Source organism: Peromyscus leucopus, chromosome 7 (assembly GCF_004664715.2).
Source record: "Peromyscus leucopus breed LL Stock chromosome 7, UCI_PerLeu_2.1, whole genome shotgun sequence".
Lineage (NCBI taxonomy): Eukaryota > Metazoa > Chordata > Mammalia > Rodentia > Cricetidae > Peromyscus > Peromyscus leucopus.
In genome coordinates, this window is record NC_051069.1 from 40,168,340 (window position 1) to 40,185,863 (window position 17,524).

A 17,524-nucleotide genomic window follows, 5' to 3' on the forward strand; every position below is an offset into this window, starting at 1 on the left:
GTCCCCTTTCCGGCCATCTCGGAGGATACAGAGCAGCATGGAGGTGTGGATTACAGGATAAGGCGGGGGGCAGTCTAGAATTAGTTTTATCCGCTGAGTTCTTAACCACTGCTGTGCAAAGTCCATGCCTCTCGTTGACTATCTCCCACCCGGCCAACCTGACCACATAGGGACAAAGAACATCTGTTACCAGACATCTGTTACCAGACATCTCAGGCTTTGTGGAGAACTGAGAATGGGTTGGAAACCTTCCTTTGTATGGCGGGAGAGAGAGCTCGGTAGTAAAATGCTGGCTGTGCAAGCCTGAGGCGCTGACTTTGGTCCCCAGCACACACTCATAAAAGATGGGCATGATAGCTCACACTTGTAATCCAAAAACTGGGGAGAAGAAGAAGAAGAAGAAGAAGAAGAAGAAGAAGAAGAAGAAGAAGAAGAAGAAGAAGAAGAAGAAGAAGAAGAAGAAGACAGGACGATCTCTGGAGCTCAGTGGTTAGTTAGTCCTGCCCATGTGAGTACCAGACCAAATGGGAGAACCTACTTCAAGAAACAAGACGGCAGCTCCTAGGGAATGACGTCTGAGGTTGACCTCTGGCTTACACACACACACACACACACACACACACACACACACACACACACACACACACACCATCCTTGGTAGACAGGAACCTTGAAAGAATAGCCAGGGTTTCTCCCCAAATGGAGCTGTGGATATGGCAAGCATCCTGACCACCAGCCTGCACATTGGATGGAATGACCCAGTACAACATCTCTCATGAGTATCCCAGCTTCTGAAAGGTATTTGGTCTCTACGCTTCACTCCAAAATAGTAAATTAAGTTTTGGAAAGTCTACAGATGTCATCTTTTACAAAACAACTACACATCACCACCAGGTCTAGAGTACAATTGTGCCATTTGGAGGGTGGAGGAGAGCAATGTGCTGTTGATTTTCATTTAATCCTTAAAACAACCCGTAAGGTAGTGTTTTCATAGCTGAAGGCCCCAAAGCTCTGAGAGGACATGAGTGGGTGGACTTGGCCTGCAGCTGCACCCTCTGGGATATTTGAGCTGAGCGGCCCTTTCTGCCCCGCTCTACCTGGGAGCACCTCCTTTGCCGTCTGCTCTACAGAAAACAAGTACCCAGAAGGGAGCTGTTCTCACCCACAGTACTTCACAGTTTTCAAAGCAGGGTCACACACTAGGATTTTACCCCCTCAGTCTGAGCTCCACAGGAGCTGGGTGTTGTCTGTTCTCTTTCCTTCTGCAGCCCAATATGCTGGCCCACTGTAATTGTGGATAAGCATTCTTTGTTAACCTTGTTCTTGTTTTGAGAGAGGTCTTGCTAGTCTTGAACTCTGCCTTGAAAGTTTCCTTCAGTCTCAACCTCCAAATTAATGGCTCTATAATAGGGGAAGCCCCATAGCTCCTAGACGAGACTCCTGGGTAGCTCAGTTCTTCCTCGGGGAGCGCAGATGCTGTTTTGGAGAACAGAAATGGCTGCTTTGGATTTTTCTAGAAGCTACCTTTGCAGCAACATTTGGTCTGCCAAAACAAAGGCTTCCAGTTGTTTCTTTTGTAAAAGGTTCCTGGAAGGCCGCAGCCCCTCCATCAAGCAGCACCCCCTTGAGGTCGGAGCCGCCCCACCTGACGGTCCTGACCACCCAGGTCCCGACTCCCTGCCGCCCCTACCCGGGTCCCTGCTGCAGCCCTCTGTGAATCCAGCCCATTTAAAATGCCCTTTTAAAAGGGCTCTGTTTGGGTGAGTTCTTGGGCTCTCCTAGAGAGCAGCAGATTATCTGAAAATAGGTGTTATTGATTACAACCAGGTGGTCTTTGTGGAAAGGGGGCCACTCGAACCAAAATAAATATTTGCCAGCACAAAGAACAAGCCGGCCCCTGTTGCGGGCGGGGGCGGGGCTGCGGCCGTCGGCACTGCCCTGTCGGCCCGCGGGTCGGCGGCCGGGGATTGTGTTTCTTCAATTAGGAGTGAGGAGCGGGGGCAGGAGCACAAAGGCCCCCCAGCCTCCCACGCCCGGCCCCGAAGCCCGCGCCATTGTATTTGTTTTGGCTTCCTGGCGCACTCCTTAGTATTTATTTCTTTTCCCTCTGTTTTATTTTTATTTTCAAATTGCCGGCCGGGCTGGATGCCGTCCATTCACCCCGCTGCCTTGGAGCGCGGCGCGCAGACTGTCGGAGCCGGCTCGCTGGACCCAGCGGCCCGGCCGCCTCCTCTACCCCGGGTCAGGGCGCTGCCCGGGGCGCGGGGACTTCGGGGACGACGGCACAGGGACAGCTAGGGGGTGCAGCCCGGGGCTGCGGTGGGGGTGGGGCAAGGCCCGTGAAGGAGACCCGGGGGTGTGGGGTTGGCCGGCTTGGGCCACAGGAACCTTGCTTTGGAGTGAGTCCCACGCGAGCTGGCAGTGATGATGGAGTTTTCTCGAAAGGATGTTAATTCGGGGTGAGATTTGGAGGTCAGTTCAGGAGACAGCTGAAACCTCCCTGAGGTCCTATCTGCATTTCCCCTGCCTTCTGCCTAGGGCAGAGCCGACATCACTGTCTGAGGGCCGCTCCCCAAGCTCTGAGAACTCTTTTACCTGACTCCAAGAGCGCAGCCGGTGTCATTGGGGTCAGGACAGGGAAGTGGGAGGGGGGGCGGGGAGGCGGGTATGGGGCCATCATCAAGCTGCAGGAAAGGTTCTGGGAGCCCCCATCTGGCAGCCAGAGAGAGTTGTCTGGCCAAGGCTGCAAGGCTGAAGGCTGCAAGGGTGTGTGATAAAGAGAGCCAGAGGAGGTCTGATTCTGAGAGATTCTGGGAGTAGAGAGGCAACCCAAGAGATGGTGTGAACCACAGGTGTCGAGGTGAGGGGTGGGAGCAGAGGTGTTGGAAGTTGGAGAGGCAGGGTGAGAGGACTCCATAGCTTCTGTGGCTTTGTGTTACAGGCTTGGTGCCTCCTTGCTCTCTCGTCTACAAGTTACAAACCTCTTCTTCCCTCCAGGAATGCCATTGCTTGGCTGAAGAACACATTCCTGGCAGAGCAGTTCTTGGTAGCACCCCCACCTCTGACCTGAGTTGATCTCTGTCCCGTCACCCCTTGCAGTTTTCCTGATGGTTGTACCACTATTGGAAATCCTCAATAATAATGACAATTGAGAAACATACGATTGATAGCCTTCTGTGGTCATCTTCTAGGAAGTACGTCCCTGAACATGGGGCTTATGATTGCTTTCTTCATAGCTGTCTTCCTCTAGCTTTAGCTGTTCCCAGAACCAACGGCTCCCAAAACACAATGTGTGAATGAATGAGTGAGCAAGCAAATGAATGAGTTTGTTGCTACTTCAGAGTCATACTTCATACAAATACATTTATTTGTAGATATACATATCCATAAGCAAGCTATACTCCGTTATACTCCCCAAATATTCCAAATGTCATATAAAACAGAAGTAAAAGGTTTATAATTTTTAGTTTCTATTTCTTTCATTTGACATTTTGAAGACATCGTATAAAATCACTCCTTTTTGTATTTTTTTTTTTTTTTTTTTTTTTTTTTTTTTTTTTTTTTTTTGGTTTTTCGAGACAGGGTTTCTCTGTGTAGCTTTGCGCCTTTCCTGGAACTCACTTGGTAGCCCAGGCTGGCCTCGAACTCACAGAGATCCGCCTGCCTCTGCCTCCTGAGTGCTGGGATTAAAGGCGTGCGCCACCACCGCCGGCTCCTTTTTGTATTTTTAATGAAGGTCTTACTATAATGTCCAGGTTGGTCTTGAACACCTAGGTTCACGTGCTCCTCCTTTTTGGGCCTTCTAAGTGGCCAGGCCATCAGCTTTTTGTATCCACAAGGTTTTAAAACACGGCTTGTGGTACGCTGTAGTCTCACATTCTGGACTTTGCACGTGTCTTCTTTTCTGGAACACCTCGCTCTCTTGATCCTTGACTTCATCTCCTCCTGTTTCCCATCACTTACCCACCTCCCACCTGTATCTCAGGCTTCCTCGTCACATCTCCCCAGGAGGTTCTCTCTCCTCAGGGCAGCCACCCTCCAACTCACTCCACCTCTGAGAAGCATGTTGCCATCAGCTGGCCTGGTCTATGAATTCTCATTGTGTTTGTTTTCTGTGTCTCTAGAACTTTGCTCAGTATCCAAATATGTATGGAAAATGGGTAGCATTTCACCCTGTTTGGGTGTGTGCTGCATTCCTTGCATCCTGGCTGTGGTACAGTTGGGTCCTCATTGCTACAGGTACTGCTGCAAGAAACATCGTTATGTGAATGAAGTTGTTATGTGTCTGTGGTAATGATAATTCCACACCGCAGACTCTCACTGTATAATTAGCACTGTTTTCACAGATGTTTTTCCAATGTTCCCACAACTGTGTGTGGCTCTTTTTATTATCATCATCTTGCTGATGAAAGATCTCCAGCCTCAAGAAGATCAGTGACTCACCAAATTCATATGGAAGCCACTGGATGCCAGGGTTCGAATGCAAGCACCCAGGCAGTGGGGATTGCCTGCTGCCTAGGAAGGAAAGCCCTTGGGTTTTAACATAGGCTGCCTGTGCTCGTACCTGAGGGGTTGTTCTGTCTAATCTTACAGTTGTTACAAGGGATTAAATGAGAAAATATTTGCAAAACAGTATCTACCAATAATAAACCCCACATAAATGTTTCACACATAGACATACCTGCCTTGACATACCTGGATTGTGAATTTGTTGGTATTTTTACCCCTCTGAGCCTCCGTTTCCCACTTGTAAAATGGGTGGTAGTAATAGTAGTATTTTAGCCTTGTAAGGCAGCATGTGAAGCATACAGAATCTCTGATACCCTTAGTAGATTGCAGCATTTCTACATTTACACCACAAGCTAGTTTTGTGACATTTTTCATTTTGTTAGCCCAACCATGATAGGCCTCACATATGTGTGTCTCCCTATTAAATACTGTAATCGTTAAGATGGCTATGAAAGAGCTTTCTGGGTATGGCTGCAACTTCAACCAGGACAGGCTTACATTTGGGATCTGGAAGTACATAGCACCACCTGCTGGCCATTGAGCACACTTCACGGAGAGCGCCAACTTGCTTGTGCTTGCTTCCTGGTGGGCTCCCTTCCTTCCTTTTCCCTTCCCCTTCACTTGGCTCAATAATTTTCCTGTCCTTACTCCCCAGGCACCTGGGCAATGTCTGGAGCGCAGGGCCAGTCAGCAGAAAAGCTTTTACTGGGGTCCTTGGTTTCCCCATCTGTAAATTAACAGGGCAAGATGAGGGTGTGTTCTGCTCTCATTCACTGCTGAGCTTCTGGGTTTCCAGTGCCAAGAGCAGCGATGAAGCGGCCATGGGAGGGAGGTGAGCATTGGGAGCAGAGGAGATGAAATTTACGGCAGGGAAGAGGGCTCAGGTCGGGGGGTGGGGTCAGGAGCCTGGTGTGGGGTATGTGCTTTGGGGCGCTTCCTTCAAAGCTCCTGAGTTTCAGCAGGGCAGTGGTGGCGCATGCCTTTAATACCCGCACACACACACGCAGGCAGAGGCAGAGGCAGTCAGATCTCTGTGAGTTCAAGGCCAGTCTGAGTTACAGAGTGAGTTCCAGGAAAGGCGCCAAAGCTACACAGAGAAACTCTGTCTTGAAAAACAAAACAAAACAACAAAGCCCCCGAGTTCCACACACTATTTCCTGTCCCCTGTCCCCGTCCCCCGTCCACCTCCACCCCACCCCCCCACCCCCGATCCCATTACAGTATGTCCTTCAACACTATCACAGGTTCTGGAGGCACCTGGCTGATGATGTGGGCGTCAGAGAGCACACAGGAATAAATGTGTTTTCTTAGAGTACAACTTTCAGGTCATCTAAATACAGCTTTGCTGGTGGCCCCAGCCTTGCAGCCGTAGTAAATCCCTCCTGGCCCGCATCGAGGAAGACAGCACCTTAGCTATGCAGACCAGCGCCTCATGTGGGGTGAGATTCCAGGCTCCTTACATTCAATGATGTGAGCAGATGCCTCTTGCCTCTGGGACCCGAGGAACCAGTTCAAGGGTGTGATACATCTCCATTCCCCAGACTTGCTTTCCTCTCGTCTTCTTGATATCCCCTTCCAAGTGCGTTTCCCTTGAGAAGCAATGATCCCATGCATGAAATTTGTGAAGTAACCCCAAGAAAGTCAGGTATGTAAGTGCCTGGAACTCCAGAAGGCAGAAGCCCTAGGCTCCAACTCCAACTGCCTTCTCCGCAGCTTTGGCATCCAGGTGATAATAGCCTCCAAGCCTTACTTTTTCCCCCTGAAAACCTAGAATGGCAGAACTTGCCCTATCATGCAAACCTGTCCATCCTTTCCCGGAACCTCATGTCAGTTGTTAGTCCGAGGCATGTGCCCACCTGGTGATGCAACTCTACCCCTCATGCTATGGGATAATGCTTTTGTACACCGGTTTAATAAAATGTTGATTGGCCAGTAGCAGGGCAGGAAGTATAGGTGGGGTAAGCAGACAAGAAGAATTCTGGGAAGAGGAAGGCTGAGTCAGGAGATGCCAGCCTGCCGTCCAGGGAGCAGCATGTAATGGCACACAGGTAAAGCCATGGAAAACATGTGACATATAGATTAACAGAAATGAGTTGAGTTTAAGTATAAGAGCTAGTCAGTAGTAAGCCTGAGCTAATGACCAAGCAGTTTTAACTACTATAAGCTTCTGTATGTTTACTTGGGTCTGTGTGGCTGCAGACCAGGCAGGACATAGAAAAGCTTTCGACTACACCTCACTGTGGTGGTATTGTGTTCCGCAAAATATTGTGCACCCTAATAAACTTATCTGGGGTCAGAGACAGAACAGCCACTAGATACAGAGGCTAGAAAATGGTGGCACTCACACCTTTAATCCTAGCATTCCAGAGGTAGAAATCCCTCTAGATCTCTGTGAGTTCAAGGCCACATTGGAAACAGCCAGGCATGGTGATACATGCCTTTAATCCCAGAAAGCCAGCCTTTAATCCCAGGGAGTGGTGGTAGAAAGCAGACAGGTATACAAAGCATGAGGACCAGAAACTAGAAGCATTTGGCTGGTTAAGCATTTGGCTGGTTAAGCATTCAGGCTTTTGAGCAGTACAGTTCAGCTGAGAGCCATTCGGATATGAGGACACAGAGGCTTCCAGGCTGAGGAAACAAGATCAGCTGAGAAGTTGGCCAGGTGAGGTTAGCTGTGGCTGGTTCTGCTTCCCAGCATTCACCCCATAACTGGCCACAGGTTTGATCTTATTAATAAGAACTTTTAAGATGCATGCTACACCTCACCTTTCCTTATTTCAAGTTTTACCCCTCCTAGCAAGTCCAGATAAGCTGCCCAGAAGCCTGCATTTCCACCACCTCACTCAGCATTTTTGGGGGTGGGGGGACAGAGCAAAACAAGATACAATACAACAAGGCAAAAGCCCTCATCCTGAGGCCGGACACAGCAACCCAATAGGAGGAAGAATCTCAAGAGCAGGCCAAAGGGTCAGAGACATACCTGCTCCCACTGTTGGGAGCCTCACAAGAACACCAGGCTAACAGCCATAACATATGTGCAAAGAACCTGGTGCAGACCCATGAGGCCCCGAGCTTGCCCCCTCAGTCTCTCTGAGTCCACGTGTGCCCTGCTTAATTGATTCAGTGGGCCAGGTCCTCCTGGTGTCCTCCATCCCCTCTGACTCCTACAATCTCTCCTCCCTCTCTTCCTCAGGGTTTCCCATCTCCAAGAAGAGGAACCCAATGGAGACCTCCAATTTATACTCTCTCTGCATAATGTCTGGCCTGTGGGTCTCTGCACCCGCTCTCGTCTGCTGACAAGGCACTAGTCTATGAGTGTAGCAGAATAGCATTGGGAATCATTTCATTGTTTTTGGGGGTGTTTTCTTTAGTTTTCTTTTGTTTCCAGTTGTGTTTGGTTCTACCCTAGGTCTCTGGGCTATTCAGTCTCTGCTTCCTGGCCATCCAGGCAGTGTAGGGCATGGGCTCCTTCCCATGGCCTGGGCCTCCAATTAAACCAGACGTTGGTTGGCCCTCCCACAAGTTCTGGGCCACCATTGCCCCAGCACATCTTGCAGGCAGGACAGATTCTAGGTGGAGGGTTCTGTGGCAGGGTTGGTGTCCAGGTTTCTTTTTCCTTCTCTCACTGAAAAGACTACACTGTAGGGTGAAGGCTCAAGCCGGCCCCAGCTCAACCTCTCTACGTTCAGTGAGTTGCGTGGAAGTTGTTCTTAGCAATGGGGCCCTGCTGTCGGTTTTCAGAAAGTGACCTTCTGTCCTCGCATCAGCCTGAGTTGTTTAGGGATCTCCACAGGAGCTTCTTGGTCAACAACTCAATCGAGTATAACCCAGCACCGGAAGACTTGTCTGGCTACAAGAGATGGCCAGTTCAGACTCCATATCCTCCATTACTAGGAGTCCTCACTAGGGTCACCCTCATAGATTCCAGGAAGTTTCTACTGCGCTAGGTTTCCACACTGTGGTTACCCCCCAAATGGCCCCCAGTTCCAACGGTCTCTCATGCACTTTCTCCCTCCGTTCCCCCACCATCACCTGATCCCTTCCCCTCCTGTCTCTACCAGGTCCCAGTCCACCCTCAGAATCTATTCTATTTCCTCTTCCCAGGGAGAAATGCTCACTGAGCATTTTCTTATACTTCATTTTTAACATTTATTCATTTCACCAGTTTCATTGATTTTAATTGTAATGTACTCATGCATGAAATTTTACAGTAGTAGACGCCCTAAACACTTTATGGACCTAATCAAAAGGTAGTTACCAAAAGTACCTTGGAAATTGAATCCCCCTCTCCCAGGCCATGCCTGTACAGGAGTGTCCTAACTTTCCAACCAGTCCAGATTTGAACCTTGAAAGGCTGCTAGTCCCAGATAGATTATTTCACACTGGCGAACTCAGAACACCAATTCTAAGAGTCCAACTTCATCTTAGGGCGGGTGGGTAGAGTAAGCCTTGCAGCCACCCTGCAAAAGGAACAGGCTTTCAGAGACACAGGCAGCCACGTTCACAGTCTCTTAGGTCCACAACAGAAGGGCCAGGTCCTAGCAGCTACTGAAAAGTGGCATGAAGAAACATCAGAGGGAGGTCCCACAGATGTTGGTACTCTCAGCAAGTATTTCTATATAGTGACCTTAAGAAAGTACTGTTAAGTGACTGAAGGACGGGGTTCTTATAACGCTGCCCACTGTGAAAGAAGTGGCGGGTAAAAGCATATGTATTGCTTACATTTCCCAAAAGGAAACCACGTAGTGACCTGCTTCCCAGCATGGTGACTTCCAAGAATGGCACGCTTCACATTACAAGGTATTTAAAACAGAGAATTGGAAAGGTTCTCATCACAAATACATCGTACTACTGAGCTCGTTGTGATGGCAAATGCCTTAATCCCAGAACTCAGAGGCAGAAGCACACAGATCTCTGTGAATCCAAAGCCAGCCTGGTCTACATAGTAAGTTTCAGGATAGACAGGAATACATAGACTCTGTAAAAAAAAAAAAGGGGGGGGGAGGGTAGAAAAGAAAAAAAAAGAAAGAAATGATAAATATTGGAGATGATGGCTGTTCAGTGTGTAGCTTGATTTGATCATTCCACAGTATTCACAGGCATCAAAATATCACATTGTTTCCCCATAAATGTATACAATTATTGTTTATCAGTTACACATAAGACTTTCCAACAATGAAGGGCAGCAAGTTAAAAGTATTAGCAGTGGTTAGCTTTACAGAAGAAGGAGAGGACTGAGCACAGGGCAGGAGGGTGCAAATGTGTTTCTAAGTCCTGCTCCGTGACACCAGAATCATATGAATTCCTTAGATAATCATTCAAAGAAAAGAAAAGTCAGGGCTGGGATGTAGTTCAGTATTTGAGTCCCAGTACAGAAAAAAAAACAGACAAATGCAAACACCAATTATTGAATTCAACAAGAAAAGTAAGAAATTCAATAGGTCAAGCTGTTGAAGAATAACATTGAGGGAAAAATAAGTGACCTTAAGGCAACTTACTGACTTTGTATCCCTCGAAGGATGGAGGGTAGATAATATAGAAGATCTTTGGTCAGATTATTGTTAACACATGACCTGCATCATTTTTTTTAACTGTTGCATATTGAATGTGACAAAAGCAAAAAACATTTTAGCCAGTATTAGCAATTCTGCAATTCACCAGTGGCCCTCCAAGGCTGGCTAAGCCCTGGACCCTTGGTCAACATGAGCAAGATCCCAGCTTTCCCATTATGGCACCCCAGTTCCTGGCTCACAATGAGCTCCACCTAAACATCTGTAGGTTTAAAATAAAAAGTCAGGGCCCAGTGTCCTGATTCCCATTCCTGTGTAGTATCAGTGTGAGGGCTGAGCCATGCATGACCAGTGTCCCTTCCTATGGCCCTTGGAGTTCAACTCTATCATTCCTGCCCCATGTTGGCAGGTTAATCACTGTTCTTTCTACAAAGGAAATTTTCATCTATTATTTTCTTCAGCCCTTCCCCAACCCTATTTCAAAGAAGAAGAAGAAGAAGAAGAAGAAGAAGAAGAAGAAGAAGAAGAAGAAGAAGAAGAAGAAGAAGAACTAATGACCCTGAGGTTCATGAGTTAAGCTGTTTGTCAAGGCCCCTCCTCTAATAGATGGTATAGTTTGAACAAAAATTTGTTGATGACCAAATTCACTTAGCCATGCTAACCCTTAATTCATTAAAAAAAAAAAATTATTGGGGGTTGGGGATTTAGCACAGTGGTAGCACTGGGTTCAGTCCTCAGCTCTGGGAAAAAAATTATAGATGGTATACAGGACTATATTAGTGCTAGAAATACAGAACATAGACCCTGATCTCTAAACATAACCAAGACTTCTTCTCTCTATTGGTTAGAATGGGAATAGTATCTGTCTCTGCCTTGGAGAATGGAATAAAATGCTACATAGTTTTTAATTATATGTGTCTATAGCATAAGTGTAAGACCTAGCCCTTGCAGTGTGGTATGTATTCAGTGCACATAAGTGTTAAATATATGTGTGTGTGTGTGTGTGTGTGTGTGTGTGTGTATACATACATATATATATATATATATATACACACACACACACACACATATATATGCAATTGGTTGCACAATGTGCACTGGTAAGCTAGACCAATCTACAGGACACCTTCAGTAGTTCTGAAGTTCCACTCAGCATAGTACCCAGAGCCCCAGAAGAAAACAAACCATAAACTAGGAATACGTGTTAAGCCTGGTCAGTGGCTCTCTCATATGCTAACCTGGAGTCACTTCTCCCAAAGTGTGCAACCAGGCTAAGGTCACGCACCCACTGTGGGCCCCAGGTCCATACCTGATGGCCCTGTGAGTTTTCTCAGAGGGCAGTAGATCTATCTCAGAATTCAGAGGGGATGAATTAATAAACTTATGGGCTGTCCCGGTAGATGGACTGGGTCTGACTCTCACTTCTCTTTGTTAGCTATTGATACTGGGCAAGATCCTTATTTCAACTGCCTCACGTGAAATATAAGCATAATAATAGTCCTCACCTCACAGGGTTGTTGTGAAAGTTAAAAGGGGGAGATGTGTTTATTAACACTTAAAGCAGAACCTAAGGCACTTAAACACTTGGAAATTGTCCCTATGCTGGGTTTCTCCCTGCCTAAAGGGTGCTTGTGTCTAGAAGGTCCTGAGCTTTCAAAGGTAGGATGGTTGGAGGCACATGCTCGTTCCTAGCCCAGTGTGTGTACAAATCCCCTTGTGCAGGGCTCCTCTCCAAGAGTCCAGCTGTGTGCATCTGGCTGAAGAGATTAAATTATTTTTGAATTCCTAACCGAATGTTCTTTTAATGGAAACTTAATGACAGACATTGAAATAGATTTCCTCCCAGAGCCCTCCTCCTGAATGCCCCCCACATGACTCTGTGTTGCGCAGTTCCCGATAACCTTTATTCCTTACCCCTGGACTTTTATCTCCACAGTGACATGCAGCCCTTGCTGGACAGAAAGAGGAAATTCCAGTCATTGTTCTTAAACTTCTGGCTTCCAAAATAAAATGTTCTATCTCCCCTGTCAGGCTTTGATTGACACACACTTCCTGTAATGGCAGACAGCAACGGCCCAGGGGCGGGGCCTAGGGTTCATTTACATCCTTGCCTTTAGAACTTTTCCTATTGTTTGTTCTAGAAAGGGACTCCATACCAGTCACAGAAGCATTGTTGAAGACTCATGTTTGAGTTTAAGGAAAACCTCCGTAAAGGATGCAGCCCAAGCCTTCCTGCTGAGAACCCAGCAAGTTTATTCTTAATATCCTTAGTGGTGGAGATGACACTCTGATCATCTCATTATGACTGGAGGAGGGGGGAGCTTTTCTTTCTGCCCTTTAACCTCCCAAACTTTCACTCTAAATATTGACTAGGAAGGTTCATCTGGGATCCAACTCTCCATGTCGATATCCCTATAGCAACAGAGATTAAAGAAATATAGCACTTCTTTTGAAATGGATGAACAGTAAATATAGTAAGACCACATACTAATCAGCAATAGCAGTTCCACGGTGCTCAGGTAGGTCCTGTTGGGAAAGGGCTTTCTGTGCTGTGCTGGAACACAGAGCTGTCCTTTCATTCTGGCGTTCACCTACAACCAGGAGGCCTTCCAGTGCCTTCGGCTGCCCACTCTTTCTTTCCTCACTGATCTTTGTGCCCTTGTTACCACTCTTCCTCCAGTGCCCAAGGTTTTGAGTTCCAAGCACCCCTGAGAACTCTCAAGAGTTGCCTGCCCCAGGTCCCTACTTCCTAAGAGCTTTATGGGATGTATGTAAAGGGTCTAATGATTTTGTATTATTAAAAAGGAGACTCCAAGTGCAGAGTTTAGAAGCAGTGCAGAAACATACCAATCGGGAAGAGTCACATTGCTCAACTCCCTTCCCACTCAAAGGGATGGGCTTGCTCCTAAGCACTTTCAGCGGTCCCAAAGCACACTACCAGGGAGCGGAAGAGAGCAGCATGCTCTGAGTGTATGACCTTGATGAATACCATTCTTGCTGGTTTACATGGAGCTGCAGAGTGACAAGGTCTCCTGTCCATGGGCTAGCAGAGAATTCCGGCTCCCGTTGGGTTTGTGATATCTAATTTCTTTTAGTTTGGTCAGCAAATCATGTTGTGGATTCAAAGATTGACAAGCACAGGGCAGCCTTCAGTGTGGGCCAGATGTATTCCCCACTGTGGCCACTGACAAGGTATGCAACCTTAACCCCATCAGTTTCCACTGGTCAGGACCATGACAAGTATGTGTGTGTGGATCTGTACAAACTCAACCCCTAACCTAGAAAAACAAAGCTATCCCTATTGACAAGGGTTTGTTACTGTCTTTCTCTGTGCCAAGATTCATGCTGGAGAGACGTGCTGTAGCTGGACCAGGAGGGGTGTGTCTGCCGCCTAGCTCATTTCCTACTAGGAAGTCTAGACAACAAATGCTCGCAGTTTGCCTCCTGCCTGCCTGTCCCACCCACTCCAGGAGAAAGTCTACCTTGGCAAGAAGATTGTCCTCAATCATCCTATCCCAGTTAATGCATAGGTGACACTTTTTGCTCACGCAGTTTCAGAAATTTATTAATCACATACTGAAAAAATATTCTGATTTTTGAACAGCTTTGAATTCCACTTTCTTTTTCGAAGTGCATTCAAAATAATACAGGCAGGGAAATGGACAGACAAGACATTCACATTAGAACCTCCCTCCGATGTAAATTCTCCTGCTAAATTGTTCCCTTTGGCAGGTGTAGGGATGGCCCTCGGGGACAAGAGAGCATCCTGGCTGTGAGGTCATGTCTCAATCCCTCCTCCTTCGTACCTAGAGTTTCAGTTCAAGCACTGGGCAGAGAAACACAAGAACTGTTCAGTGTTAGCAATGCACCCCTTTCTGGACTGATTGCTTTCACAGTCCTCAGTACCATCTTGAAAAAGCAAGGAATAAAAACTCTTTAACAGACCTGTAGCCCCATAACCCATCCATTGAATATTAAAGGAGATATCACCACAGATCTCTCTCTCTCTCTCTCTCTCTCTCTCTCTCTCTCTCTCTCTCTCTCTCTCTCTGTGTGTGTGTGTGTGTGTGTGTGTGTGTGTGTGTGTGTGTGTGTAAATCAGTAGGTCAGAAGTTGATGTTGACATAATGTTTCCTTCCTCAGTCATTCTCCACCTCATTTTTAAAAATTGTATATGTGTAGTGTCTTGCTTACATGTTGGTCTGTGCACCCGGTGCTCATGGAGGCCAGAAAAGAGCATCTAGATGCCCTGAAATTAGAGTTGCAGACAGTTGTAAAACATGCTGGGTGCCAGGAATCAAGCCTGGGTTCTCAGGAAGAGCAGACATGGTCCTTTCGCCACTGAGCCTTCTCTCCAGCCCCCTCACATTCTTTGTTTAAACGGCCTCATTGAACCTGGACCTCACCCATTCAGCCGGCCCACAAGCTCCAGACATCCTCCTCCCATATCCACCTCCCCAGGACTATGGGGCCATGCTACCAAGTCGGGCTTTCTGTGTGGTCATTGGAGATCCAAACCTAGGTCTTCATGTGTGTACAGCAAGCATCTTACAAACTGAGTCATCTCTCCAGTCTCATAACCAACATGGTCAACTTCAATGTTCTCCTTCACAGGAGGACGTTCATTTAGCGTCCAGAGAATGGACTTGGCCATGGTTTAATGTACCACAGGAGATCATTCAGGCCAAATTCTACACGAGCCCCAGCATCTGGTTAAGTCACAAAGCTTGTTCCTCTTTACCTTGGGGTCAGAGAGGTGCAGGGTCACTGGATGACACTTCACCCTTCTGAAACATGTGACCCGGACTCAGATGAAGGCTTCAAACACAAGAGCTTAACAAGGTTAGAGTCTTAGTCATTCTTTGTATGACAATCTCATATTGTCAGTGATTGGTTGGCTCACTTCCCCCAACTCAGGGGACAGATTTTTCCATTAATAAAAGTCTATTTTAAGATGAAAGTGGCATCTTTCTAATCCACAGAATCAAATGGGAAGTATGGCTGGTTCCCGAAGCTATATAAAGCTCCTAACTTCTTCCAGGAGTCTTCTAGAAGTATCTCCATTGCTTGTCCATGTGACCTTGGATGATTTTGCTCCCATCAATACTTCATGAGTTCACACGGTTATAGTGAAGATTCCAAGTGAGTTCCTATGGCTTCCACATGCCAGCTTCTGACATATTTGTCCATCATATGTTTTCTACTGCAGCCTTGTAGAGCTATGAGTGTTGTAGAGTCATAGCCATGGGGTTCAGGGGTGACTATGCTGGCAGACTTTGCAGTTTCTCATGCTGCTTTTACACCCCCAACTGTTGCTTGCTTCAGAACACTGCTGGCCATTCGGTTCACGGAAGGCTTTTCTCAGGTGAAAAAGCCACTGCTACATTTGGGTGTCATCTGTTTCGTCGACTTCTGACAAGACAAAGTTAGGGTTATCATAGCCTCTCTTCATCCTGGCCCTGACATCCTTCTCATTATAAAGGCACATGGCACAGTGAGGGGTCTCCACTTCCACCGTCTTACCGAAGTTATGGAAATCCACACGGTACTTCCCTTCCTTGGTCTTGGATACTATGGGGACAAAACGGTAGCCCCAAAGCACCTCCTCTGGGACGTATGATGTGCGGACCTGACAGGTTGCACTGGTGGATTCCACCGTGCCATCTAAAAAGACAACTAATTCAAAGTCCTGCTGGGGAAGTGTTTCTGCTGCCATATGGAAGAAAGGACTGTTGTGGTCAATGACATGGTAGATTGTCAGCGGGGAGATAAAGAACAAATTCTCATTGCCAGCATCGACTACGAAGTTGATATTGGTCTGGTCCAAAATAATGGTTTCTCCTTCAGGAGTGATGGTAGTCTTCAGAAGCTTGCCGTATATGTGACTGCCAATCAGAAGGCTCTTCCTAAGATTAGCCACTCGGATGAGGAGGCAGAGCTTCCCACCACGCTTGCTGATCACCGCATTCTTGCTGAATGTAATGGTCTTAGCACGTTTCTTGGGTCTAGAGATCTTGGCTAAGATGGCACCGCACATGAATGAATTGATGATCACTCCAAGAATGGATTGGAAGATAAGCAGGAAAATGGCAGTGGCGCACTGTTCCGTCACAAACCTGAATCCATAGCCTATGGTCACTTGAGTCTCCAGAGAAAACAGAAAAGCTGAGGTCATGCCATTAATGTTCTCCACACAAGGAGTACGATTGTCAGGAGGGTAGAACTCTGGGAGGTCCTTATGAACATAGGCTACCACATACCACAGGAGACCAAATAGGAACCAGCTCCCCAAAAAAGCAGTGATGAACACAGTCATTTTGTACCTCCATTTGAGGTCAAGCACAGTTGTCCAGATGTCCACAAAGAATATAAACCGTGACTGCGCATCTACATTGCCAAACTCTATGTTACACCTTCCATCTTTGGAGACCAGCCTTGCTCGTTGCCGAGACCGCCCAAAAACGTGAGTGACAAACCATTTCCGAAGATGTTTGAACATCCTTTCAGTTAGTGCCCTGGTCTGAAAACACAGCAGAGGGGCAGGTAAGATTATAGTGTAGCAGTGGTAATCACGTATAGTCTAGGTGACTCACATACAGACTCAGCCATCTCTGAGAAAAACATATCATCAGGCTTGCTAACCATTTGCACAAACCCACTAGTTCGGGGTGCCATTGTAAACCATATACAGCCATTATGTCACATAGAATGTGGAGAAGACACCAAGTGGAAAGTTACTAATAACTAATACATTCAAGTATTTCCTGACCTCAGTCAGTCCCACAGGGCCTTAAAAACGGGGTGACCCATTATCATCTGCACTTTTACTTATTGGATATTATTGTGCAAATAATCATCTCCTCTGTGTTGAAATCTAACCTGTTGCTATACAATAATTTTTGCAAAATCATAAGCCCAGAGCACTATTCATATTTTTTGTGATATATAAAATAAGTAACTGAAGAAAGGAAAGTCATCAAAATATCAATATGTCCCCTAAATTGTCTTGTCTGCTCTACCAATACATCAAGAGACATCCTGACCCATTTCGGTTCCTTCCTTTATTAAATGAAGGAACTAAGATGGAAAAAATTTAGATGACTTCTCCAAAGTCATACTCCTAACCCATGGCCAGATAGAAGTGGCCCTCCAGCTCACTGCTTCCTTCTGGGACACCTCCAGTCATGCTTGGGCTCATTTGTCAAATACTCTATCCTAAAGTTGTGCTTCCCAGGAACCCTTGAAGACAGGACCGGTTAAATTCCTTTTGACTTTGTAGCAGTGCTCACAGCCCAGCAGGTGATCTCACAGGCTCTGCCATGGTTTCCCACAGAAATAGAGTGAGGGTGGCCATTGACATTCTGCTCCCCTCCACTGGGCTCATTCCTCTATCTCACCTGCCAGTTCATACTGAGTGCTTAGTACTCTCTCCATCAGCATAAATGGGGTAATACAGTAACTAGCTGAGGCCCTTCAGAACAATGTCTGCTCACTGGTTTCTTATC

The 17,524-nt window shown here is 46.9% G+C and overlaps 1 protein-coding gene and 1 long non-coding RNA gene across 4 annotated transcripts in view; one reads left to right on the forward strand and one right to left on the reverse strand.

The window, feature by feature from the left end:
• The window catches only part of LOC119088337, an 18,877-nt gene continuing 1,353 nt past the window's right edge, over positions 1 to 17,524 (forward strand). Inside the window, exons 1-2 of the long non-coding RNA XR_005091985.1 lie at positions 1 to 798; positions 15,002 to 16,482. This is a non-coding gene — a long non-coding RNA (uncharacterized LOC119088337). The remainder of the gene's footprint in view (positions 799 to 15,001; positions 16,483 to 17,524) is intronic.
• The window catches only part of Kcnj1 (potassium inwardly rectifying channel subfamily J member 1), a 23,155-nt gene continuing 19,187 nt past the window's right edge, over positions 13,557 to 17,524 (reverse strand). For all 3 annotated transcript variants that reach the window (XM_028879030.2, XM_037207653.1, XM_037207652.1), the window contains one exon: positions 13,557 to 16,539. In XM_028879030.2, coding sequence (XP_028734863.1) covers positions 15,400 to 16,518 — 1,119 coding nt within the window. In that variant the 5' untranslated portion in view covers positions 16,519 to 16,539 and the 3' untranslated portion in view covers positions 13,557 to 15,399. The remainder of the gene's footprint in view (positions 16,540 to 17,524) is intronic.